This window comes from Solanum tuberosum, unplaced genomic scaffold (assembly GCF_000226075.1).
Source record: "Solanum tuberosum cultivar DM 1-3 516 R44 unplaced genomic scaffold, SolTub_3.0 scf00127, whole genome shotgun sequence".
In the NCBI taxonomy this organism is placed as follows: domain Eukaryota; kingdom Viridiplantae; phylum Streptophyta; class Magnoliopsida; order Solanales; family Solanaceae; genus Solanum; species Solanum tuberosum.
Window position 1 is genome coordinate 242,353 of NW_006239058.1, and position 27,803 is coordinate 270,155.

General features: G+C 33.2%; 3 protein-coding genes across 3 annotated transcripts; 2 read left to right on the top strand and 1 right to left on the bottom strand.

Moving 5' to 3' along the window:
- The first annotated feature begins 4,342 nt into the window (after positions 1 to 4,342).
- Positions 4,343 to 10,849, top strand: LOC102583215 (protein STICHEL-like 2). Its single transcript, XM_015310493.1, has 8 exons — positions 4,343 to 4,520; positions 4,880 to 6,551; positions 6,649 to 6,868; positions 7,631 to 7,813; positions 7,920 to 8,138; positions 9,049 to 9,757; positions 10,249 to 10,303; positions 10,527 to 10,849. Exons 2-8 carry the CDS (start codon positions 4,947 to 4,949, stop codon positions 10,596 to 10,598), a joined length of 3,063 nt encoding a protein of 1,020 aa, XP_015165979.1. The 5' UTR covers positions 4,343 to 4,520; positions 4,880 to 4,946; the 3' UTR covers positions 10,599 to 10,849.
- A 976-nt stretch (positions 10,850 to 11,825) lies between these two features.
- LOC102602951 (probable inactive receptor kinase At2g26730) lies at positions 11,826 to 15,706 on the top strand. The gene is made up of 2 exons (XM_006351382.2): positions 11,826 to 13,326; positions 14,812 to 15,706. The coding sequence occupies exons 1-2, from the start codon at positions 12,015 to 12,017 to the stop codon at positions 15,477 to 15,479; spliced, it is 1,980 nt and encodes a 659-aa protein (XP_006351444.1). The 5' UTR covers positions 11,826 to 12,014; the 3' UTR covers positions 15,480 to 15,706.
- A 4,644-nt stretch (positions 15,707 to 20,350) lies between these two features.
- On the bottom strand, positions 20,351 to 26,932 carry LOC102603289 (probable Ufm1-specific protease). Its single transcript, XM_006351383.2, has 13 exons — positions 26,635 to 26,932; positions 26,178 to 26,540; positions 25,064 to 25,308; positions 24,803 to 24,890; positions 24,497 to 24,672; positions 23,517 to 23,607; positions 23,309 to 23,428; positions 23,173 to 23,220; positions 23,006 to 23,082; positions 22,555 to 22,643; positions 21,371 to 21,482; positions 20,956 to 21,058; positions 20,351 to 20,828 (listed from the first exon to the last, which is right to left on the bottom strand). The coding sequence occupies exons 1-13, from the start codon at positions 26,822 to 26,824 to the stop codon at positions 20,599 to 20,601; spliced, it is 1,932 nt and encodes a 643-aa protein (XP_006351445.1). The 5' UTR covers positions 26,825 to 26,932; the 3' UTR covers positions 20,351 to 20,598.
- Positions 26,933 to 27,803: the final 871 nt, after the last annotated feature.

Consider the following 27,803-nt stretch of genomic DNA (forward strand, 5'->3'; position numbering starts at 1 on the left):
AAATTAGGAGCGAAGTGTTAAACTGGGGAGGGGGGTAAAATTTTTATGTTTTTTTAAAAAATAATATCAAATTTTTAAAAGGAGTGAGGAGGGGATGTGGTTTGAATTTTTTAAAAATTTATAAGAGAATTTTAAAAAATAAAAAGATGGCGGATTTTAAAATTTATTTTTTACATAAATAATTATTTTTTCAAAAAACAAAATTGGATAGAAGTACTTTAATCTTTAGTTTTTAACTAATATTAATAGTTTATTTAATTTTTGTCAAGGTGAAATATTTTATTCATGTGCAATGAGTGTGACAAAGTTTTTGCAAATAAAAGAAAGTGTATTATACACACCACCGATGTGTTTCTCAATTAATAAGTGATAGTTCAGCTATGAAACTAAAGAAGTTAATAGCTTAAGTGTGTTATTGCCACTTATCTATTTAAAATTAGTATAATCAATTTGTAACAATAGATGTATATGTGAACCATTTTTGTTACAGTAAGGAGTATATGTAAATCAGTTTTGTAACTATAAAAATATATATGAGTCGGTTTTATAAAATAGACGCATATATGAATTAAGGGGTATATCAAGACTTTTTTGTTATATTGTATAATTCTAATAACAAGATTTGTCCGGATTGGATAATGTTTGTCGTTTTTTCATAAACGGGACAACGACAATTACTGTTAATGATGGTTGGTCCATCAATTACTACTAATTAAGCCTATTGTTGACAATAATAATGTTGATGATAATTGAGGTTGATAAGATTTGTTCGTCAAATTGTGATTTCATGTTTTCTAATTTCTATCATTGCACATGGTGTTCATAAAGTTCAGGGAATAATAGCCTAAATATGTCTCTTGCACTTTTGCGTTTTTGTTCCTTTAATTAGAGGGATTCGAAATATAGTTTTTTTTTTCTTCATAAGATACAAAATATTGATTTCAATCGTGAAAACTTATTTATAAAAAAAATAGTGCAACACCTTTAAAAATTGAAATTGCATATTCAAATAGAACTCTAGATTCATATTATAATTTTAAATTACGATTTCATATTATATGTCCAAACATTCTCTTAAACTTCATCTTCTTCGCGTTTCAACTTATTTTGGTAAAATTGAGTTATCGTCATATTACTATAATCTTTTACAATCTGTTTGGTCATAGATTTCCCAAGTAAAATTTGGGAAAAGTTTTGGTTAATAGTATTTGTTCGTGCAACTTGTCATTATTTGACAAATATTTTTGGCAAATAATCCAAACTCTCAATACTAGAAAAAAATAATATTTGGGTGAAATCTCATTATTTTGGGAGCTTTTAAAAATTCAAATTCTACCAAACTTTTATCTTTTACAAAACATCCTCTATAGTAGTTGTTTGCGTAATATTACATAATTTTTTACATGAACACCAAAATAATGATGAAATATTCAGTGATTATGAAAGCGATGATATGGTTGTCGATGAAAATGATGAACAATTTCAAGAAAACAAAGTCGTGTGCTTTGTCAACTTCACAATATATGAAATGATGCTTGTTGCACTCACTCCAAACTACCGCATTACTCTAGTGTCATAAACACTACTTGTTATTTGTTGCAACGAAAATCTAATAGACTTGTTGTGGAAGTAATGATAATTTATAAAATTGATGGATATAAATCATATTTCTTAAAAAAAATGAAATATGTTTCCCAAATACTATCCAAACACATGGTAAAGTTCATTCAAATTTTTACCCTAATAATATTTACCAAAAATATTTGGAAATCTATGACCTAACGCTAGCTTAATAACATACTATCTAGACCAATATAAATGAATTATTACAAGTGTGATACATTTTAAAAAAAAGATACCAATCAAAGGATATTTTGTCAATATTATTCTTTTGATCCTTTTCAAAATAAATATAGACATTATTTGAGACTAAAAGTAGTTAAAAACCTTATTATAAAAAAATATAGTTTAGTGTTAAAATAACATCATTGTTATAAAAAAAAAGTGGAAACAACAAAAGTAAAACATCAATTCATTAAAATATGATATCCTGCAAATAAATATTTACTACAAAAGTGAATCCTATCTATCTATATATATACCAAGCATTCAAAAATAATTTTGTTTTAGGTTTGTGTAAGCTTTTGGCAGTAAAGCAAGTCTACAGTATATAAATCATTACAGTAAGGTTATAGGTTCAATTTCATGGTTCAATTTTTTTAAATCTAAAATCAGAATCCAACTAATTGTATCTATTTGTGAAATCAAGAAATCAAAAAGTGCACTTTAAATCTTTAATTAGGATGTAAATGTAAATTACTCCAGGCAAATTTATGTTGATATTTTTTAAAAAGGTAATGTTAAATGATCAGAAAATTTGGCTATAATTTAGTCAGAAAATTTAAAAGTCTGTAATATTTTTTTTATTTTAAAATAAGCTAATTTTTTTTTTCCATTTTTAGTTAAAAGGTACTAAAGTTAAAAGGGTAAAAATGTTCAAAAAGGTAAAATATGCCAAATTTTGCCCAAAGTTTTTTTTTTAATTAAAATTTATAATTGATTTTAAAAAGAATAACATTTTTTTTTATTTTAGTAACATTATTTTTACTCCCTCCATTTACTTCTATTTGTCACTTATTCTTAAAATAAAATTTTATTTTCACCTGTCACTTTTAACATATCAAGAAAAAACAATGATTTTTTTCATGTTTTACCCTCAGCATTAAATACTTGTTTTCGAAATTATTTTTCAAAATATCATTTAATAGGGGATAGTTTGATAAAACACTGATATCATTAATTATTTTCTTAATGAATGTGCCAAGTCAAATGTAACAAGTAAAATTAAACAAAAAGAATACTTTATTTTCTCCCCATAATAAATCATTAATTTAAAAAACAATCATTTAATTTTGAACTCTATTTTCAATCAAACTATGCATAAACCAATAACACACCTAACAAAGTGCACTTTAATTTGGATATAAATTATCCCATTATTGACGTTTTAAATATTGAGTACTTCTAGTTCCAAAGAGTTAAAGACGTCAATAATCTCAAATTATTTGTCGTACTAGTATTTGTGTTTTACATAACCCTATAAAATACTATCTTCGTTCACTTTTAATTGTCATAATTTTCTACTATAAAGTCAAACTAAAATATTTTGACTAACATTTTACAATGTATTTTTTCATCATATCAATATGCAAAAAGTTGCAACTTATAGTACATATCATATAGTTTTTGAATATCTAAGTTTTTTGTTTAAAATATCAAATTAATGTAATATAATTTAACTTTAAAAATTAATCGAATTGTCTTCCGAAAAGCAATATAACAAATAAAAGTAGACGAAATAAATATTTGTTTGGAGAATTTTTTTAAAACTATCTTACTCTTATATATGTATTAAGATATATTCCCTTTCATTATTGTTGACTTGTCACAATTTTCTTTTCAAGAATCAAATAATGTAGGTTTTGTCAATTATTTAAAATGTATTTATTTATCATATTAATATGGAAAAATTATAATTTATAGTACTTTTTGCATACTTTTTAAATATTTAATAATTTAAAATTTAAAATTAATATAATGTAATTTAGCTTTAAAAGTCAGTCAAATAAGCTCTTGAATACATAATATGACAACTAAAATCACCCCGAAGGAGTAATTATCTTGTTTGTAATCTTCAAAAACAATAATTACAACTATTAATAATGATACAAATAATTAATTTCCCATAAATTATAATTTACAATTCATAAATAAAATTTAAATAGTACAATGGCCTTTTTAATTAATATATTTTAAAATTTAAAATAGACAAGTAAAATTGAACGGAAGAGTTGTAGAAATGAGTAAAACTAAAAAAAGTTGCCCCACGCAGCATCTACAGTAATACTAGCAACAGCTTTCAGCCATCAAGCCCCAAACTAACTGAAACCGTCAGAAACTAAATACCCAAAGTACCCTTTCCGCACCTTCTTTCTCTGCAAAAACTCAAAACACACACTGCACTGCAAGTAACAGTAAAATTTCTGAAAAATTATTTGACATGCCATTGTACACTATTTCCTCTGCTCTATTCAATGTGATGGCGTGTTTTATCATCTTCACCCCTATACATTAACTACATTTACTACTTTGCCACTCACCTCCTTATCCCTACAACAAGTAGTTATAGTAAGTTGTTTTTTCAATGAGTCAATTCTCGTGAACTTCGATGTGCATTTTGTTATTTTTTTTGCTTCTTCTTCAATCCACAGGTTTTCTGTGTTTTCATGTGTCTGTTTTCTTTCAAATTTTGTCGTTTTTTGAGTTTTTCTAATGTGATAAAGTATTTGTTTACTAATTTAATTTGAACTGAAAGATTCGTGTGTAGTATTAAAAAGTAGTATTGTTTTGGGCTGAGCGATAGAGGGTTATACTTTTCAAAGGGTATATGAGTATTTCGATGTATATGTATGGGAATGTGCTCATGTTGACTGTTGCTTCATTTTTCTGTATATACAAAGGTATGTTTTCTTCTAATTTTTTTTTTTGTTGTTTTAGTGTTTATAGGTGAAAATGGGGTTTTTAGTTTGTTTTGTTTGAGCTCTTTGTTATAGTTGAAGGGTACTACATTTTGTGAATGTTGTTGCTGGGTTGAGATCATACCAAAAAATATTTTGTTTGGGTATTTAAAAGCATCTTTTTCCCCTTTTTACTTCTGTGTAGATGTTTGAAAGATGCGGTTTCTATCAATTTTGAATACCCTTTTAGGACTTTACACTATTGCTTACAGGAAAGTTTGATTCTTTAGTTCATTGTTAAGCAATTAGAAAAGACTGAAGTTTTATTTTTACTTCTTTTTTTTGTTCTTGTTGAATTCTAGGTAAAAACTACAGCATGGTTTTCTGGGCTATTTGAAAATCATCAGTTGTATTGATAGTTTTTGAGTGATGGATGGGAGACGGCATTCAGTTGATGTTCCCATATCGAAAACGCTGGTTGCACTAAGAAGAGTGAAGTCACTTAGGGATCCAACTACGAATTCGATTAGCAAGTTTTCTGCAATGGTTGATAAGTTGAATTGGGAAACACATTCAAGTAATGCTATTACTTTAGGATTTGAGAATAGGCAAGAAGTAGGCTACAATGAGGATAGCAGTGCCCTGGGGGGAAATGGCTTTGTTTTGAATGCTAACCGGGAGGAATATGCAGGGGATCAGGAACTTAACTGCAATAAGGGGAATGGCAAATGGCAGTTGGGTTCGACTCGAATGGAACGTTGGAATGGGAATGTCGAAATGTCTAACATACGCCAACCAAATGAGATAGAAAGAGGAAATAAATTATCAAGTAAAAGATTAGGTCATTCTTATAGGGATCAAGGAATGGCAATGACTGGTATGACACCTTCCAACGCCTGGGAGGAGGGCAATGGTTCCAGTAAAGAATCAAATGAAGGTGCAGTGCCGGCAAAAGATGTTTATTATGCAACAAAAAAGAATTGCAAACATAAAAGACATAATAGATCATCTAGAACTGCAGCTGGTGATATCTTGAGTCGTGTAGGTAGTCCGTACTTTTCTGTAAGTGATGCTCCAATCGAAAGCTCAAACCATGTCATTTCACTGTATGGTAATGAAGATGTTGACAATGTGGAATCTGATAATGGTGGATGTGGAATTAGCTCCTGCTGGTTAGGCACCCCCAAGTTTAGGGGATCAAGTCCTCTTACACATATGGAAGAGCGACCACTTTTGTCTGCAGGAATAGGTGAGACACTCTTAGCCCTACAGAGACGAAGTTTGACACGAGATAACAATGGATTTACTTCACATTCAGTAAGTCCTAGAAATCTCAGTCAAAAGTGCAGGCCGAAATCATTCAGTGAAATGGTTGGACAGAATGTGGTATCAAGGTCTCTGTTGAATGCTATCTCTAGTGGGCGGATAAATCCATTCTACCTGTTTCATGGTCCTCGTGGTACGGGGAAAACATGTGCATCAAGAATATTTGCAGCTGCATTAAATTGTCTTTCTTCTGATGCCGAGAAACCATGTGGCCTCTGCAGGGATTGTGTTCTCTATTTTTCAGGAAGAAGCAGGGATGTTAAAGAAGTAGATTCCTTGAAAATCAATAAAATGGAGAGAGTTAGATTACTTGTCAAGAATGCAGTGACACCTCCAGTTTCATCCAAATTTAAGATTTTTATAGTTGATGAGTGCCACTTATTGCGAGAGGAAACATGGACAAGCATTTTAAATCACTTGGAAGAATTGTCTCGGCATGTGATCTTCATAATGATCACCCCTGACCTTGATAAGCTGCCTCGTAGTGCAGTGTCACGGTCCCAGAAATATCATTTTTCCAAAATAAAAGAAGTCGATATTTCAAACAAATTACATGAAATTTGTGAGGATGAAGGAATTGATTTTAATCAAGATGCTTTGGATTTCATTGCTTGTAAAGCAAATGGTTCACTTCGAGATGGAGAGATAATGCTTGAGCAGCTAAGTTTGCTTGGTAAAAGAATAACAATGCCATTAGTCTATGAGCTAGTAAGTGTTCATTTGTGACTTCCCTGTATTTCCTTTTCTATATCCTCATTTTATAAAAGTAACAAGAAATATTGTTGTCTATTCATCTTCCCTGCAGATTGGTGCCGTCTCTGATGATGAATTGCTGGAGTTGCTGCATCTGGCATTGTCATCTGACACTTCAAATACAGTTAAAAGAGCCAGAGAGCTGATGAGGTCGAGAATAGATCCCATGCAATTGGTGTCACAGCTGGCAAATCTAATAATGGACATTCTTGCTGGAAAATGTCAGAGAAGTGCTTGTGAAGTCAAAGACAGGCTATTCAGCGGACTCATTTGTAAGTATAAGGTTCTATTGTTATTTGTCCTTTTATATGTTGCTAAGCATATTCTGCACGTCGCAAATCAAGTTTCTTTTTTGGATGATGACTGATTACTCCAGTGGTATCAGCTAGGATCAGGGGCCACTGATGGGGTGTACAGTATACTAACTCCAAATCATCTTTAAGGTTGCTTGTAGCTTGATTAGTTCGGTTGAGATTAGGTTTTAGTACCTAATTCAGTTTGCAAATTTTGTGATGAAAATGGACATTTATCTTGCAAGTGCCATATTCATTCAGTGTTAAATCTGTGTTTCTGTCCAAAATCATCTGGCAAATAGTGTGGTCATATAGACTGTTGGTGAGGAATATTTTTGAGTGTTCAAGCATACATTCTATCCCATACTGCAAATTATAATAGTGACCAGAGTATGTACTTTTGGACTAAAATCCTTTTTGGTGTACTGCGTGCCACCTTAATACTACTTTAGGGAATTTAGCAGATAAAGTTATTGAATAAGTGAGAGCATAAAAATTATCTGCTTAATTCTATCCTTTTTCATTATAATTCAGAATTATAATCTTTGTTTTGCTGCTTGATTCATCTTTATTATTCCCTATTATCTGATAATTCTTTGCTCTTATATTCAACTTGACTTTTTTGTTCCGAGAATTATTTTAAGATTGTGTTTTAAATCTCTATGGTGGTGCTCCACTTTTTCGTTGTCTTGGAAGACTGTTATATCTAAAAGATTGCATTTTTATTACTGTATATCATAGCTGAAGCTGAGAAACAGCAACTTAGTCATGCACTTAAAGTACTCTCTGAGACTGAAAAACAATTGAGGATGTCAAAAAATCAAACAACATGGCTGACTGCTGCGCTTCTACAATTAAGCTCAGTGAGTTCTTCAATCGATGCCAAAGATGGAAGTTCATGCTTGAGAACGGTATATGAACAAGGTGGGGATGATTTGTGTGACACTCTCCTATACTTGTTGTTTGGGACAAGGCTAATTTTTATGTTCATCAAGTTCATTGCAGTGGAATTTTGTTTCTGTTGTGTCAGATCCTGATGGTCATCTTTGTAGTACATCATCAACAAGTGAGAGTTTGAAGCACCGTACAAGTTGCGCTTGTGAAAGTATGGAGTCTTGCAAAAGGGGAATGCAGGATGATAAAGAAACTTTGGCTTCTATATGGTGTAGAGCTACTGAAATGTGCAGATCCAATTCCCTTGCGAACTTTTTGAGAAGAGGGAGGTTGTCATCAATTTGTCTTAAGCAAGGTAGCAGTTCCCTTGCTTTACATGCTTATTGCATCATATATATCTTTAGCTTTGCCATCTCTGTGAATACCGTTACCTGATTACATTCTTTTCTTCAATCCGGTGTATAACGTTAGCCACACATGTGTCCTATTTTTTGTAAATGTTGATGCTTCAAATACTGAGCTTTGTAAAGCTCCTTTAATCTAAAGAAGTTGAAATAGGGAACAACTTTGAGTTGGAACTCCATGATGATTTCCTGTAATGAAATGAAGCTAGAATTTTATATCATTAAGGGATCGTTTGGTGTGAGGGATAAGAATAAATAGTCCTGGGATAAAAAGAAATAGTCCTAGGATAAAATTTTTGTGTCTTATTTGGTTGCCATGTTGTGGATAACTTATCCCACCATTTATACCATAGTGATGGGATAAGTTAAGCCCATATACATGGTGGGATAAGTTATCCCATGATAATTAACCTTGGGATAACTTGTTCCCAACTGAACGAACCCTGAGAGATAGATCAAGTTTATCCTTCTATCCTCCTCATTACTCCCACTTGGATACATTCTTAAGGCACCAAATGTGCTTTCCATGGGTAATGATCCCTATTGCTTTTCTGTTTTCATTTGTCCTTTTAACAGCATTATCAAGCTCTTGACACCTTTAAACCTCCTACTCACCTTTATCTATATTTTCATGTAAATCCCTCTGATAAATCTTGAGTCCAAGGAAAGGACAATAGGAATGTATTCGGACTAAAACATAGTTTGAGTTCAACGTTTTGTTCCTCTTTGATTGTTTCTCCAACTTCCTGATGCCAAAATACTTGTTACAAGCAAACAATATGCCTTCTTAATCTATCGATTGTTGCCTTACACAGTTCAACTTTTCCTTCTGTCATGAATATGTTCCAATCCATGGTCCAGGTTTGGCAATTGCTGAGCTGGAGTTCTTCTGCCCGAAAGACATATCAAAGGCTGAGAAATTGTGGAAACCCATTGCAAATGCACTTCAACGAACACTATGTTGCAATGTGGAGATCAGAATCAATCTTGTACCCGGCTGGTTCCCCAAAAAGTATTCTAGAATGAAAAGGCTTTCTTATAGACTTTTTAATTGTTCGCTTGGTAGAGCACATTCCAAGATGGAACGTATAAGTAATGCATCGGAAATCTCCGATTCTGCTTCTAAAAGAGTCATAATGGTGGATAAAGTTGTTGAAACATGTTCCTCTGAGTGTTTATCACAAAACTCTCAGATATGTTGTCCTGTCACAGAAATTATGACCATAAGAAACAGTGATGGAAATGCTCTAAGCATTGGATCAGATACACCCCAGATATTATTGACAGATGGTTCCCTGCAAACACATCAGTTAGAATCTGATAGTTTGAAAGAGAGAAGTACTTGTAGATGCCGGGATTTATTTACTATAGAGTCAGAGAAAAAAACAAGCTGTTTTCCTAGAACAGTAGGACTTCTAAAGAGATCAAGGTCATCAAATGCTTCTCATCTGGCTTTTTCGATTACCCAACCACAAAGCAATTTGGTTCTATCTATTCCCAGCAAGACACCTTGTCAAAGCCACATTCCTTGCAGCAGTTTAAATAATCACTCTTCTGGGAATCTAGATATGTAAGTATTTTATATCTCCGAATAATTTTTCCCATATTTCTTCTTATTACAAGTTCTGTGCTATAATCCTATTTGTGATCTCAATTTTTGGTTAGCTTTTACATCCGTGAAACCCACAACAAATGTTACCAAATTTTTATTGGTATTATAACCGAAATCTCAATATGCAATTGGTAATGGACCGGTAAAATAATGGACACCACAAGATATGGCTGGATCTTGAACTGCTAGATGCCTTGTTGGGTAATTTGTTTTCCGAAATCCTGAAGTGAAACGTCTGATTTAGTTCATGGTTGCAGAGTTCCTGTTCAATGAAAGAGTTATCTGCAGCAATGCCTGATTTACAAACCATTTCCGACTACCTAATCATTACATGAATCTTTCTATAAGTTAAACTGCTCGTTTTTCAAGATAGCTATTTATCACCAGTATTATTTTCTTGTTTCCCAACATTAAATATAAATATAGAATGCCTTTCTTTTGTTCAACAGTTCCAAGGAGTCAAGGTCACATTATTGGAGAACTGCTCTGTTACCCTTCAGGAAGGTAACTGCGGTACCTTATTATTTATCCTTCTATAGATGCAAGCTTGCACCTAATTGTGCCTTCCGAAAGGAACATATTCCCTCCCACATACATTTTGGCTTAATCATTTTGATTCCTTTGCTATTTACATTGCTGATTGAAATCATAATTTAGTAGTATCTGTAAAATCATCTCCATACATCCAAAAGTTCATACTACTAACCAATAATGTTCGATAATGCAGGCTTTGCAGCTGAGACATCAGCATGAAAATCCACCTCAAGAATGGATTCTACCTTATTCTGCTGCAAATTAGCCATTGGAAATATAACATAAACAGTGAAAACAACTGATGCTGCAACATAACTTTCAGCCATTTTCATGATTTAAGTAAGCATTTTTTGTTACAGTTAGCACTAACAGAAGTCCTAATCCAGAATAACTGTTTGATTGACTTTGTGTATATACAGCCCGAGGATATCTTGGTCTCCTCCACTATATATGTATCAAATTTAAGCTGTGGTTTATGTGGCCTATAAGCTAATGTCTATTTGTTTTTTTGGCTCATTTCAAGACTTTTCTTCTATTGGGCCAAAAAATTGTGGATTGAAACCCATTAGAAATATCATATGAGTGGTCCATTTAACTTTGTTATAAAGTCTTTTTTCTGTGTTATTTTTGGTTTTTCAACTAGTTACAAACTACAAGTACAACTAATTCACGTGAAGACAATATGAGACCCACTTTTTAGTTGTATTATTCTTTTGGTGAGACTGCGTCACCCTTAATCAGAGGTGTCGGGTTCAAGTCATAGGTATGAAAAAATCTTGTTGGGAGCGCCACACTCAAATAAGTTCGCAGTGTGCGATTCAAATTTAGTTGGGGCTTCAGACACCAGATGGGAAGCCCAAAAAAAGAGAGTATGTTTTACGTCAATTTTAAAGAGTTTCCAAATATCTAAGGGCGGCAAGTTTTTATTTATTTATTTAATGAAATAAAAAGCGAGAAGTAAAATAAAAAAAATTGATATAGTGATTACATATCTAGGGACCAGGTTTATACCTTGTTAGACACGGTACAACATAAGCCATTTTGTAAAAAGAGTTATACTCTATTATTTGCCAACTTTACTTAAAAGTATTTGTGCAAGTAATATGAGACGGAAGGAGTAAAATTATGTCGATGCAAACTAAAACTAAAGACTTTTTCATACATGGAAAGTATGATTACGTTAAATACAACAAATATTAATATTTTGGATTGAATGCTTCCCATGAGATTCTCTTACTATTTTTATTATATATTCTTCTTCTAATAAGGAAAAAACATTCCTGCCAAATGGCTTTAAATTTTAATACTAAGTTTTTTTTTAATATATATGAACTAGAGGCTACTCACATTGAGCTGATAGGGAATATTATAGTTTAAAAAATATCGTCTTAGAATATAGTTTGATTATTATTTTAATAATATGTAAAAAAAAATTCACCTTGAAGGAATCTAGTGGCTTTTTTTATGACACCTTGGTCCGCACATTCTACACTCACTCTTTCCTTCCCCTTTAAACAGTCATGCATTTACATAAAGACAGTGACTGTTTTTTCTCTCTCTAAAATTTCATCTTCTTTCATGGCTTCTCGCCGGAAAATCAAGAATTCCCGCCGGGAACTACATTCTTGATTCGCATTCTTCTTTAAAAGGGTCGGAACAAGAAAACAAAGGGTGTTTATAAATGGCGGTGTTTTTAAGGTTTGTTTTTTGTGTTTTATTCTTTGCTTTACTCGGATTGAGTCGTTTCCGGGTTTTTTCAGAGCCTACACAGGATAAGCAAGCTCTCCTTGCTTTTTTCTCTCAGATCCGACATGCGAATCGGGTCCAATGGAATTCTTCTGCTTCTGTTTGTACTTGGTTCGGAGTTGAATGTGACCCGAATAACTCTTTCGTTTATTCACTGAGACTTCCTGCTGTTGGTCTCGTCGGAAAAATTCCTTCTAACAGTTTGGGCCGGCTGAGTCAACTTCGAGTTCTTAGTCTTCACGCCAATCGTCTATCTGGTTCAATTCCTTCGGATTTTTCTAACCTTAAGCTTCTTCGTAGTCTCTATCTTCAAAAAAATGACTTTTCCGGCGAGTTCCCGGAGAGTATTCCCGGGTTGACCCGGTTAAACAGGCTGGATCTTTCGTCGAATAACTTCACTGGTACTATCCCTTTCTCTATCAATAATCTGACCCATTTGACTGGACTTTTATTGCAGAACAATAGCTTTACTGGTACTCTTCCTAGCATTAATCCGCCTGGTTTAGTGGATTTCAGTGTTTCGAATAATCAGCTTAATGGGTCAATTCCTACTGCACTTTCCAAATTCCCAGCTTCCTCTTTTACTGGTAACATTGATTTATGTGGCGGCCCATTACCCCCATGTACCCCATTTTTTCCTTCTCCTTCACCTTCCCCTGAAACAGAACCAAAAACCCCTCCGTCAATTAAGAAATCCAAGAAGCTTTCAACAGCTGCCATTGTTGGAATAATTATAGGTTCAATAATTGGGGTTCTCCTACTCTTGTTACTCCTTTTCTTCTGTTTAAAACGAAGAAAAAACGACACATCAAAGGTACAAAAACCTCCGGTAGCATCAAGAGCTATCGGGGCAGTAACAGGGGCAGCGGCTGAGGCAGGTACATCGTCGTCTAAAGACGATTTAACAGGTGGTTCAGGTGAAGGGGAAAGGAATAAACTTGTGTTCTTTGATGGGGGTGGGTATAGTTTTGATCTTGAAGATTTGTTAAGAGCTTCTGCTGAGGTTCTTGGAAAAGGGAGTGTTGGAACAAGTTATAAAGCTGTTCTTGAAGAAGGTACTACAGTTGTTGTTAAAAGGCTTAAAGATGTCGTTGTGCCCAGAAAAGAATTCGAGCAACAATTGGAAGTAATGGGGAAGATGAAACATGAAAATGTGCTACCTTTGAGAGCATTTTACTATTCTAAAGATGAGAAATTGTTGGTATCTGATTATATGCCTGCTGGAAGTTTATCAGCTCTTCTCCATGGTACGCTGCTCTTATTATTTTTAGTTAAAAGTATGTCAAACTTGTTCGTTTTAGTGTATAATTTGCTCTATTATATGTTACTGCAATTCTGTGTCTGTTGTTTGCTCTGAACACTTAAAAGTTCCATTTTTTCACCAATGTTTTAAAACTTTAATGGCAATAAAGATAGTAGCATTCAATTCTTGCTAGATTTTAGTGACTTTGTTCTGATTCTTGAAGAGTCTTGAAGGGGGTTAGGTGGGTTATAGGTATGAAAAAGATTGAATTTTTATTTTGTTTCTTTTTTTGGAAGAATAGATGGGGCTTCAATCTAATACACGTGCAGATCATGTACACATTGTAGCCATAGTCTTACAGCCCTTCTGAACTGGCATTGCATTATTGTTTCACTCAATTATTGAAGTTTGGTACCACTTAATTTACTTCGTTAGTACATTTATTGTCAATTCAACCGCAAATTGCGCATTTTGTTTCTATAATTCCTTAAGCTACAGAACATTCTTTTTTGAGAGAAATGGAACAATGACTTTTTTATTATGATTTATTCGAATCGAGAGCATATCGGATACAATCTCTCTATCTTAACGGACACACTTGTTAGATTACACTTTTACTCTTTCTTTTTTATGAAACGAACGTTACAATGCAACAGACTAGCATGATTCCCTGCCTTAATAAATGATGAAATGAGTTTAAAAAGTGGAAAAAGAAGGCTTCTTTCTTGTTCAAAGATTTACCTTTTAAATTGCTACATTGCTTGTGTCTATGCCTTAAGGTCTTTGCTCCATAGTTCTCAATTTTTTGCCACAATCAACAAACTACCTCTATTATTGTAGTTATATAATATATATATTTTTTTTATTATACATAGGGGAAATGGGGGAGGGAATAACAAAGTGTTGTGGAGTTTGGTGATATCAAATATATTAATTAAATATTAATCTTTTGTTTTCTAATCCCACAATTTTCAAATCATGATTTAATTAGTAGTAATTGCTGTAAGTCTAAACAATACTACCATACTTAAAAGTTTATATTACTTTGGCTTTAAGCTATTTGGTGGTTATAACTGTCTGATTATTATTCATCTAATCTTGATTCTTTTGCTTTACTTTATTCATCATTGTTTCTTGCTGTCCCCCATTTTTCTTCTTTTGTTGAAATAACGTGCTGCTTTACTCTATTGTCCATTGATTCTTGCTGTCACCCATTTTCTTCTCTTTTTTTTTGGTGAAGTAAAGTGCAAAAGAAAAGCTAATAATACAATGTGTCCTCTTGAGTCTTGAGTAGTTCAACTGCTTTGAATTTGAATCCAACATATTAATTTGCATTGACATTAGTTTGTTAACAACATAACCAGTGTAATCCTACGAGTGAGGTTTGACTTTTGAGTAGGGTAGGATGTACACAGACCTTATCCTTACCTTTGGTTGTCATTGGTTTGGTTGTCTAATTAAAATGTTTTCTTTTGGTTAATTCTTGTAGGTAGTAGAGGATCAGGGCGTACGCCACTTGACTGGGATAGTCGAATGAGAATAGTGTTAGGTGCAGCAAGAGGCATTGCGTACCTCCATATTTCAGGAAAAGTTGTACATGGAAACATCAAGGCTTCGAATGTTCTCCTTAAACAAGATAACCAAGATGCATGTGTATCCGATTACGGATTGAACCCTCTTTTCTCTACCTCAGCACCAGTGAACCACCGTGTTGCAGGATATCGTGCACCTGAGGTTCTTGAAACTCGAAAAGTCACATATAAATCCGATGTGTATAGTTTTGGAGTGTTAATGTTGGAGCTCTTAACGGGGAAAGCTCCAAACCAAGCTTCACTAGGTGAAGAAGGCATTGATTTGCCTAGATGGGTCCAAAGTGTTGTAAGAGAAGAATGGACTGCGGAGGTGTTTGATGTTGAGCTAATGCGATACCATAATGTGGAAGAAGAGATGGTACAACTACTTCAGATAGGTATGGCATGTGTTGCTACCATGCCAGACCAACGACCTGCCATGACCGAGGTGGTTAAGATGATCGAAGAAATGAATCATGGTGATACAGATGATGGTCTTAGACAATCCTCCGACGATCCCTCTAAAGGTTCTGAAGGCCAAACACCTCAGGAGTCTAGAGGTTCACCTCATGGTGTAACACCATAAAATGAAATTAATCATAAAAATGGATGGCTTGATTTGTCAAAAATTCTCAGAAAAGCCTAAAGTAAATTGTATTAGATTCTTAGTGGGGGGAGCCTTTTATGTGTTTTTATTTTATTTCATTTTTTTTTCTTCTTGAAATTATTATTTTGAGAAAATTTGTGGAATGATTTTTACAGATGGTTAGTTGAGAATTTGAATATTTCAGTGAAGTGATTGGGAAATTGAAATTTGACCTTGTGAGTTGTTTTAAAAAATCATGTGATTCTTTTGGTATAAAAAGCTGTTGATTAACACATCCATTATTAGTTTAATATTTGCCAACTAGCAATTCAAAAGGTTACATCTTGGAATTCTAAGAATATTTGAGAGGTAGTACTAATAATACTTTAATATTAGATTAGGTGGATTTGGTCCGACTGCAAGGTGTTAAATCACATGCACTTCATGGACTTTATATGACTTTTTAATTCGACTTCGATTAATTTAAATTCGTGTGGCTTAGGGATCCAATTAGAGAAACCCTCCTAATTGAAGGTTTTAAAAACTAGACGCTAGTTGACAGTGTGTGGGCCAGCAATTTCAAATTTGTTAGCGCACACATTTTTTAATAAGAAAATTCTAGAAATAACAAACAGACATAATAAGACTTAAAGCTCTAATTTTGATAATTGTGCTTCGTAGTTATAGTTTTGTTGTTATTGTTAAAGAATGACAAAAGTCTCATATTGGTGGTTAATGAGATGAGTGGACTCCTTATAAGACTTGATCAATTCTCCTTCCCTTGAGCTAGTTTTTGAGGTGTGAGTTAGGCCCAATGCCCTAATTTAACAGTTATGGCGGCTGCAATTTGTATATTTTGGCCCGTTTATATATTTCAGAACTCTGTTTGTATATTTCGATTGCCGATATACAAATAAGGTAATTTATTATGACTTTTTCATAAATCGTATACAAATAATTAGGGTAAGCATATACAAAATTCTGAATTTATACAATCAGGAACCGAATTATACAAATTCTGATTTTATATACATCAAGCGAATGGTTAGAAATGGGGAAACTATAGTCGTGAAGCATATACAAAATTCTGAATTTATACAATTAGAAATGGGGAAACTATAGCCGTGAAGCATATATAAAATTCTGAATTTATACAATTAGAAATGGGAAAAGTAGGAAACTATAGCCGTGAAGCATATATACAAAATTCTGAATTTATACAATCAGGAATTGAATTATACAAATTCTGATTTTATATAAATCAGGGGAATAGTTAAAATGGAAAAACTATAGCCGTGAATTATAATCTTCTTAAACTGAAACTATAATACCTCGTATAGGCAAAATATTTGTTGTTCACATAATTTTCCCTTTGAGGAATTTTTATTTGACATAACAATAAAAATTAATAAACATAAACAAAAGGTACCAAAATATTTATATAGTAAAATAAAACTATTCTTTTTTAATCTCTAAAAAGAAGAAGTTGACTGACTGGTGAATGATTGCTTCTATTTTCTTTTGGTAGATACAAGGATGACGCAAGCTTTAGCAATTAATATCGTCATCTATGTGTAGAAATTTAGATAAAATACAAAGACGGCTTTTTAAATATATACTATCGTATTCCTTTGATTCAATAAAATATTTATATTAATTATTTTATTTTAAAAAAAACCGTAAAATCTAAAGTGCACAAAATAAAATTGAATGAGGGATTAACTTAGATATGTGAATGTGAACTCACTTGTAACTGTTGGGACACTTTGAACAAAAGTGCTTTGTTATCGACACACAATGTTCATGACGCAACTCACGTGTTTTCACCTTGATATGTGCGTAAAATTTACTCTATTTCTCCGTACTAATTTATTTATTTAATTTTAATTTAATACAAAATTTAAGAAAGTAACTATGACTTTTGAATTTTATAATCTTAAATTAAAGAAAAAATGGTCTAAAACCTCCTTAACCATACCCGAAATCCAACTTTACGGATGTCCTATTACCCTAAACTTCATATTTCTCTATTTTCTACACACTTAAACGCTGACCTGTCATAGGAGGTGAGAACACCTCCTCTTATCTAGGCGCGTTAGAAGGTGAGAACACCTTAAATTTTGACGAAAATTTTCTCTTACCATTGTTTCTTCTTCCCCACCGGCCACCACTAACCCTTGTTCCTTTTATAAAAAAAATTCATGATTTTCTCTCAAAAATAAGTAGGGTTTAGTTGTTTATGTTTATTTCTACTTCAAATCTTTAATTTAGGGTTTATAATCTGCTCTAATTTCTTATTTAGGTCTCTAATTTGAATTTTGAATTTTCTTGAAATTCATCAAAATGACAAATGAAAACTTGAATAAGTTTTGTATGGATGAATCAGACCCAATGCTCAACGCTGTAGTGAGATGCAAAATGAAAATTTGCTGAATTTGCAAATTTCTTGATCGAAATTAAATCCGAGAAGAAGATTTTGGTCTTGTTCATGCTATGGTGTATGTGTTTTTCCTTGTATTCTTGCTACACAGCAAAATCCTTCAATCATTACTAGAAATGCATGTGCAAATGGAGAAGAAGATGAAAAGGAGAAAGGATGATTTTTGGGTCTTTTACGTTTTAGGAGGAAAATGAGGGAAAAACAAGAATTGGGAGTTGAAGAGCTGGAGGACCCGGCGTGTGCAATCACGTTGGACTATGTATTTGATTTATGTGTTGAGGTTGGCATTTAAGTGTGTAAAAAATTGAGAAATATGAAGTTCAAGGGTAATAGGACACCCATGAAGTTGGAGTGTGTAGTTGAGATTTCGAGTATAGGTTGGAGGGGGAGGGGTTTAGACCATTTTAAGATCGTAAATATGTCAGGTCCAAAATTAGAAATAAAAATTACTAAATTTTTTTTTATAGCATTTTAAACGAATTAAAAAGAAAAGTGACAGAAAGAAATGAGGGAGAATATATTTTCTTTCCTGCCCTTGCCTTTTCTTTTCTCCTGCTTTTTTTTTTACTCCAAAATACTGCAGATACCCATCTTTAAGTTTGAAGCATTGTCAAAAGAGAGATAGTATTTTATTTGAAGTTGAGACGAACAAATTTTTCAAACTTTTCTACTTCTTAAAGATCTTGAATACTAAAGAAGCAAGCATAAAATAAAACATTCACTTTGTTTTGCTTTTTTTCATCTTACACTTTCTCCTATTATAGCATCTACAAGCAGAAATTGCACTCATAACTAAAAAGATAAAATTCAATTTTCCCACTTACCACTTTCTTTCACTTGAATTCAAAGAAACGACACCTACTAGTCAGTACTGGTATTGGGTCTCCATAAAAATTTCAGTATCAATTATGGAGAGTAACTTGTCTTTCACGGCTAACGTTAGTTGTATGAGACTTCTTTTTATGACAAAAAGGCGAGAAAATGACATAAATAGTCCCTTAACTATAGAGTAGGTCTAAAATGGTCTCTTAACTATGCACTTAACGGATTTAGTCCTTTAACTATTCAAAAACTTATCAGTCTCTTAATTATACCGGTTTTAGTCCTTTAACTATAAACTTACCGATTTTAGTCCTTTAAGTATTCAAAAACTTATCAGGTTTGGTCTTTGTCCATTTTTTAATACAAATAACTTAGGTTTTATATTAACCGAAATCTTCGTGAAATTAAATCTTTAACCCATTTTTTAAGTTGTTTCTCTATCCCCGTACTTTTTTCTTCAAACTACTCTTATGAAAAGAACAATAGCGTCAACGATTCAAAATAAAATTAACGAGGAAAGAAGATATAAGTCCTAATTTTATTCAATGGAGAATAAAATTAACATATAATTGTTGTTACTGACTTGAATTCGTACTTGAATTTGCTAATCAGTGCAGATTTATTTAATTTACTCAAATTTCTTTTTGTAAAATAAAATGAATAGAATAATAAAATTGATCTATTTAAAAAGAAATTACAAATCTACCATTTTATAAATTTCAATCTTTTAAAAATTAAACAAGTTCCGTTGAATGAAGTCGTTGGAGTACAAACTTTGAATTTAACGGGTAGTAATTTTTTTCTTTTTATAATAAAGTTTAGCATATTCAAGTCATTAGTAGCAATAATATGCTTCATTTTATCCTATGTTTAATAAAATTATGACTTATATTTTCTTTCCTCGTGAATTTTATTTTAAATCGTTGAGGTTAAGGTTCTTCGCATAAGGTTAATTTGAAGAAAAAGTAGTGGAGAGAGAGAAACAACTTAAAAAATTGCTAAATGATTTAATTTTTCGAGGCATGGATTCCATCAATATAAACCTAAGCTATTTGTATTAAAAAAAGGGACAAAGACCAAACTTGATAAGTTTTTGAATACTTAAAGGACTAAACTTGGTAACTTTATAGTTAAGAGACTAAAACCGGTAAGTGTATAGTTAAGGGACCAAAGCTGATAAATTTTTAAAAAGTTAAATGACTAAATCCGTTAAGTGTATAGTTAAGGAACCATTTTAGACCTATTACTATAGTTAAAGAGAGAATTTATGTCATTTTCTCATAAAAAGGCGAACTCATATCTTACTCTTTTGGTTCGCATTTAAAAAGCTTCACATCTAGATCTAAATTTAGTTAAATTGACTGTTTGTCCAAACAATATAGTCCCGTCAATTCATTCTGAAGTGATGCCTTGAAATTGCATACAACACAAACTTGGACATTGCACCAATTTCGACATTAGCTCACAGGACAACAGTTAATTGACAATTAAAGCAGTCCTGCATTTAGTGAATCCAGTCAAATGTTTACTTGGATCCCACCACAAACCCACAATAGGACAAAAATTGTGCTTTAAATTATATCAAGGAAGGTTTTCTATTTGTAAATGAGAAATGGCTACGCGATCTGTCGAAGTTGTGGGATGTCAAAATACGTTGGTGGGGAATATTTTAATTCCTTGTCCACTCTTTCCAGTTAAAAAACATAAAGCTCAAAATTGGAACTTCTCATTTAAGGACAACAAAATAAAGACAGGTTGATCAATTAAGTCCAGCCAACCCCCAACACATTTGCACAGATAGATTGGCTCTGTCTGTTTGTCTATCTGAACATGGTCTTTTTGTATATTCAAGATTAACTAGACCATATTAGGTCGTTGAGGGAGCAGAAGGTTATAGAACTTATCATGCAAGAAAAAGTGCTTTCCTTTGCTATCAACAGCTTTCTTCCATCCACACCATCCACCATTTACTATTTTCTTGATATCATCACTGCCGGTATAATGAGGATCTAGTATAAGGAAAGCACAATCTCCGCTTGCATCATTGTAATCCACGCCCAGGAGAGTGTAGGCAAGAACACCACCACCTGCAGGCATGCTAAAATGCTAAGTTTTCTGATTTTGTTTAACAAAAAAAAATTGATACTGAAGTAGGTCTCACAAAAACCACTACATTTAAAGCCAAAAGCATATTACAATAACTGTATGACCTACCAATCATGATAGGAGTTCCTTGATTCTCAAAATGCAATGCCAACTCTCGACACTTTTCAGGAAGCTCGGCGCCAGATCTGACGTTTATGATTTTGCAACTAGCCTATCCACAATAGTAAATTAAAGGCTTAATACATAGTTTACTCCCTGACCTTGTAGCTAAATCACTTTAATACACACCAGTTTCATGGGGAACCTTTTACACACCAAACATTTCACCAAGTGTGTCTATAGGCCCGTGAAATTGGGGTGTATAAAAGGTTAACCAGGTTTTGTAAAGCAATGAAATTGAGAAGTTTACAGGGGAGTACAATTGACAGCTAAAGAATGAAAAAGATGGTCAAAAGCATAAAATTTATCTAAAACAAAACTCACTGGGTATTTTATTAACACTTCTAAATAGGTTCAAACTTACTCCAATTAGTTTATCCAACACAAAACTCAGTTCAATGGCTCCAATCCATTCACGTGACCCTATAAATGAAGGATCTTTGTCACCAATCTCTACTAGTGCCTGTTGTATTTCCCTGAAAGAATGTGCAATTCACTTTCAGAACAATAAATTTTTACTGAAGATATTGATGTTCATTTATGACTACATAAGCACATATTGCAGTGTGATTACTATAAGATTAGTTAGTGCTAAATTGGTGCTCTGTTTAAATCACTGCAAAGTAGTCACTATGTCTTTGTTGTGAAGGTGGACATGCATGCTTAATATGTACTCTCTTTTTCATTTTATGTCTTGGTTTGACTAGGCATGGAGTTTAAGAAAGTAGAAAAGATTTTTGAAAATCTTGTTCTCAAACTAAGGATATGTATAATGTACAAAAGTGCTCTTTGAAATTTGTGGTTTTAAACAAATCGTGTGGGATGGAACTAAAGACTATCTTTTTAATCCATCCACAAAAGAATGACATTTTTCTATATTTAGTAACAATTTAACTTTGAGCTACTCATTTACCCTTTAATAAGATGATCTATAGCAATTTTTTTGTGGATTGATTTAGACCACAAGTTCCAAATGTCTTTTTTTCCCTCTTAAACTCAATGCTTAGCAAAACACCTTCACATGAATGGATGGAGCATTAAATAGAAAGTGGCATTCTTTATAAACAGACTAAAAAAGGAAACAAAGAACATAGATTGAACATAGGGACTACTATTTATGAAAATAGAAATAGGCTGCTTTTGTCGGAACAGTGATGCTATCTGCAAGATAATAAGTCACATTGTACTCGCTTGTAAAGTGGAAAGAGGCTATACCCTGTAAAATGGATTTCGTTGGGGCTCCTCCTTTAGTTCTCTTTGAATCGCCCAAATTACAATTTTCATCAAACCAATGAAGCCGTATTTCAGCGCTCTAGTTTAGTTATTTTGAAGTGAATGCAAATGGAGTGTGTTGAGATCTATATCTAGCAATTTCTTGTTATGAAAAGAGAGCTGTGAGCCAAGGAAAAAAACACTGAGCAAGCTAAGAATCACATGCATGTATAATTTGTACTGACCTAAGGCATCAAATGTAAATACATTCAGACAAACTAATCACACCAACAAAAAGGCACTTCAATCACTGTAGCTAAAGGAACTTCAAGATACCTGTGTGATGGGACATCAATTGAAGTGTAATTTTGCAACTTGAACCATGAAATGATTGTCTGCAGAGAGCGATAAGCACAGCCCCAACCCTGTGAGGTATATAATGTTAGTGTAAATATAATGGTGACTATTAAATAAGCTACCCAGCTAAGTAATACTGTAATTCAACAGTAGCATTTATCGATTCATCAAGCAATAACATACAATTAGATTTTAAAAAATTCCAAAACAAGAAAGTGGAAGTGAAAGTGAAAGAAAAGCTTAAGAACCAAGGAAACAAAATAAAAATTAAAACTAAAAAGTACATACATATGAAAGTTTGCATACAATGAACAGAAAAGAGATTTCTTGACCAAAAAGTACAGCAACCAAATTGTATGACAATGTTCAACATATGAGGGTGCACAGTAAAAGATTTCACCTATGGGGCCTTCAAAAAAGAATATATTACCGAGTCATCAAGTCCCTCGTGGAGGTAATGGTAGTACTGATAAGAACCTTGAACCAGAGAAGCCACACCTCCGGAAACTGCAGAGGGTGTGACATTGTTAGCACAAATAAAAAAAATTACAATTCCGTAGTGGGTAGGCAAAAAAGGAAACAAATATAACTACTCACCACCACTACTTGGTATTGTCAAATGTACATCCTTGAGAAAAGAAGAACCTGATAAGGCCATGACATGATGGAGAGAGTTCTAAGCATGAGTCAACAGCCATGTTAAACATATGTATATATAATACTGACACCTCACCTTTCTGGACTAAGTTGCTACTATGTTTCTTCCCTACTATATCAATGGCATTTGAAATTCTTAGAAGAGGGCGATCAAAAGGTAAACCAAGTCTCAAATGAAGGGATCTTCTTGTTTCAACTGCCATAAATCAAGCCTTGTCAAACCACATTTTTAGCTGAATGATAATTAAACACACACAGTTATTCCAAGCTTCAAGTGGTTTCACCTTGCTTCAGTTCTGTCTCACCATAACTAAGTTCATATAAGACTGTAATCGGATGTAAAATTCCTGGAGGAAGGAAGTGATATGGATGCAACTGCAAGAAAATTAAGAGCAGCACCAGTTAACTTCTGGAAAATTCAAGAATGTTGCTAGTTTAACAATGTTACAGGAAAAGTTGTTTGAAGGTACAAGTAAATCCATAAGTTCAAATGAATAACAAATTATTTTCCAATAAGAAGAGTCATTGCTTAAAGTCAAAAGATAAGTGAAGGACTCCGAAGAGCCAAGGAAGATGCATAATATTATAACAAGGATAAAACCAGATGAAGTAAAACCAAAAAAGTAAGTGTTGCTATCGATAAACCATTTCCCCTTCCCCTCTTTGTTATTTATGTTCTCTCTTTGACCAGTTTATGTTGCAATTAATGGAATTAGCGCCCAGTAAACTGTATATGTTCCTCTATACTCGACACTATCCTCATATTTTTCCAACCTACTCTATTGAACCACTTTTTTCCTATTTCAGAAATTTCAAATTACAAATACACAACTAACATTCCAGAGTGCCACAGAAAAACTTTATCTAAAATTCAACTCATCATAGAATTTCTAAAACACTGTAACTTCTTACTGAAGTAATGTTTGAACGATGGAAAAATGATTAGACAACAGAAATATCCAAGAAGACAAACACACAGTATAGCTTTGAGTCAGAGTCTGACGTTACATGAATTCATTTATTTACCAACTCTAAAGGAAGTCCAAGTTTACAAGACATCTCCTTTGATTGCATATTTTGTAGCTCTGTACACACGACCTGTCCTAGTTAAATGCTAGTATGTTACTGGTAACACTAAACATAATATGTGATGAACCAAACCGGCTCACATCCCAAGCAACCTCAACATCAAATTAATAAAAAGAAGAAGATACTTTAAAACTGGAGCACCCAGCAAATTGGAGAAATGACATAGTGTGCTCACCTCTGGATGCCTTTTTAAAAGGTCAGGAATACTAACTTTCCTCATGGAGTGTAACTGGTCAACTAGTGCAGGGATGACCAACTTTGAAATGCCATAAGCCAGCGAAAGATCTTTTGATGCATAACAAAGCACTTCTAGTTTATGACCTACGACCAGAAGTTGAGTTTCTTGGGTGGCTGAAAGAAAACAATTCACCAACTGATTAGGGGACCACAACTAGACCAAGTTATTCTCATCTATATATCCCCACAAAAGCAGAATAAATAAAACAAAGACAAGCCAAGTTATCTATTAAAGTATCATTACCTGGATAATATTCAGCAATAGGTGCAGAAGGTTTCACAGAATTCATTGATTTGTTCAGCAGAAAGCTTACTTGGATTTTATCTGCACTCTAAACAGCAAATGTTTTAAAACAGTTGTATACATGCCCGCAACGAATTGAAGTATATTAAATATAACTTCCAGTGTTAAAAAACTCAATTAAATATAACTTCCAGCTAGGATTGAAGAAATAACATTTGCACTTTGCCTATAATAGTATTTGAATTTTGAGGTGAAATTTACCTCCTCTATTGAAGAAAATGAGGTAATATCTTTGCTCCTTGAAGAGAAGTGTGAACATAACAAAGCTTTTGTATCAGAACCTTTAAGTTCAGAGGAAGAACTTGAACTATCTGTGCTCAGTTCTGAACCACGAAGAACAATAGCACCAGAAGTTTCATTTAAAGCTTCTATTAGGCAAGTAACTTGTGGGTCTCTGAATTTACTAGCAGCAGCATCAGCTGCACGCATATATATCTCATGTACATCTGTTAAATAAAACAAGCTATAGTCAGCAACTAGGAATTGCAAGGCTGTGGATGCACATCTTACACACCACTACCTCTGATATGTAGGAAAGCAAAGCCTAAAAAGACCACTTCATTTTGATGCATAAAAATATATTTTAGTTACCTAGAAGAGTTGTAATCAATACAAAGAAACACATAAAGACAATAGAGATCTCTTCATTGAGATAATGTTCATTCATACATTCTTCGGTTGGGAACTCGAAGCAATGGAACTAAAAAGTTGCAAAAATGATGATAGAGAAATTACCTGTCTTGGTTGCCTACTCTTTCTAGATATTTCTCAGCTAGAAACATATCTTTTGTTTCCTCCCTAGGAGTTACCCACCTTGCTCAATTGGTGACTCGGATCAACACTCACATATAGCATTCTAGTACTTAATTCATCAACAAAAAAGAAAACTCAAGGATGGTATTTGGACAATTCTTTCTTGATTTGATTACTATAATTGCTCTTCCACATGCTTCTCATTCACCCTCATTAAGGTATCATCACTGAAGGATCAAATTTGAATTGTTAACAGATTAAGACTAAAAAGAGAATCTTGCAATTTTCTAAAATCTACTAGCATTAATATCCAGCTCTATATACATCTACTGTTAATTTAACACAATCAACTTTCACGACCATAAACAGCCAATTCAGGAGACGTTCAACACTGGTATACTACCAATACTCACTCCAGACTTCTGAATTTGAGCAAAAAGGAAAAGCACAGTAGAAAACATACTGCAATTATCCAGGAAGCGGCTAGAATAAAAATTTGATAGTGTCCAGAGATGAACGGACTATGAATTTATGCAGGGAGAAAAACTAAGAAAGCACTCACCATTAGGTTTGCTTGGCTGATAATATAAAGGCAACTTTACTTGAAGAGCACAATGGAGCAAACAACCTCTTTCCCAAACAAACTTTTCAGGATTGTCTTCATACACAATTGAACTAACACTCTCAAGACTGTCCAATTGTCCATCCTTGGACATGAAAAAACGAACATCCTTAGCGTTATTCAAATCCACCACAGCCCCAATCAGCTCCTGATTCCCCAAATTTGCATCACTGGACAAACTTTTCCTCATATTACAAGCTGCATTAATCGCCTCCTTTGCGATTTTGTCAAAATTACAGTCTTTTCCGACAATTAAAGCTCCAATAACTTCAAAACCCTTGGGGAGCAATGTTCTTATATCATCTTTCAATAAAAAATAAAATAATAAATAGTTAAAATCATACACAGATAAAAGCCGAAGGAATTGAACTAGCTGAAATTAGACTGCTTTGACTACCTGATTCTTTAGAGAAATCCGGCGATAAAGGATTGGAGGAGGTAGTGTGGATACATCGGAAAGTAGAGATAACGGTGTAGCGAGGGAAGAATGGAGAGCCGATGAGCCATTGAAGACCCGATTCGTTCTTGATAATCTGGAGCCTCCGGCAGAGGATCCGAATAGCCGGGTCCTGGTTTTCGCTAGCCATTGACTGAAATTCGGAGTTTGTCTACCGGCGTTCAACTGAGCAGCAAGCCGAAACTTACGAGTTCCAGGTGACTTAATAATTTTCTATTTTATTAATGATGGAAAAATTATATTTGTAATTAGCAAAAATCCTAAAATAATCTATTATTCTGAAAGAAAATAAAACCTTGTAAAATTGGGTCATGAAGGTCAAAACCTTGAAAAATTGATGAAACGCTTTCTAAAGTAGTTTTGAGCGTTTATGATCTTTACCTGACAAATGTTCAAATTATGTAGTAATAATTTTTCTCAAAAGAATATTGTATTCTCAAATTTATCAGTTAAAATTAACACGCTCTGAGATCAATTGCGATCGTTCAGGTGTTTGTCTTGGAAATTATCCTCCAGTTTGTCAACATTCTTTCTCTTAGTTGCTTGCTTTACAGAAACATATGTGTTGTACTCCAACATACTCCTTCCGTTAACTTTTACTTGTTCAATTTGAATTTTACACGTCCTTTAGGCCTTAAGAAATAATAATATTTAAAATGAGTATTTTATCTATTAATTGATGTTTTGTTCTTGGTTGTGAGAAATAATTTGAGGAATAAATAATTGATATTCAGACAAAACATCCCATAAATAACTTACTGATGGTGTGTAGAAAAGCAAATAGTAATGACTCTTATTATATTAAGGGAGTTTTAACCATCACTGATTACTGTTTCAAAGTAACACAATCATAATCATTAGTCCGACTTCCATGTCTAAACTCTTCATTTCACCAGGCCATGTTATCCTCAACCAAATGAGCAAAGAAGTATAGGCAGTAAACTAGACTCCAGCATATAACAACACTAACAATGATTTACTTGTGCTCAACACTTTGTCTAAGGTTCTAAGCACTAACTGAGTGCCACCAAATTAAAGGTATAAACTAAGATATTTTCAATCAATATACTGAATCAGTACAAAGAAGGGACAACTGAAACACAATTCCT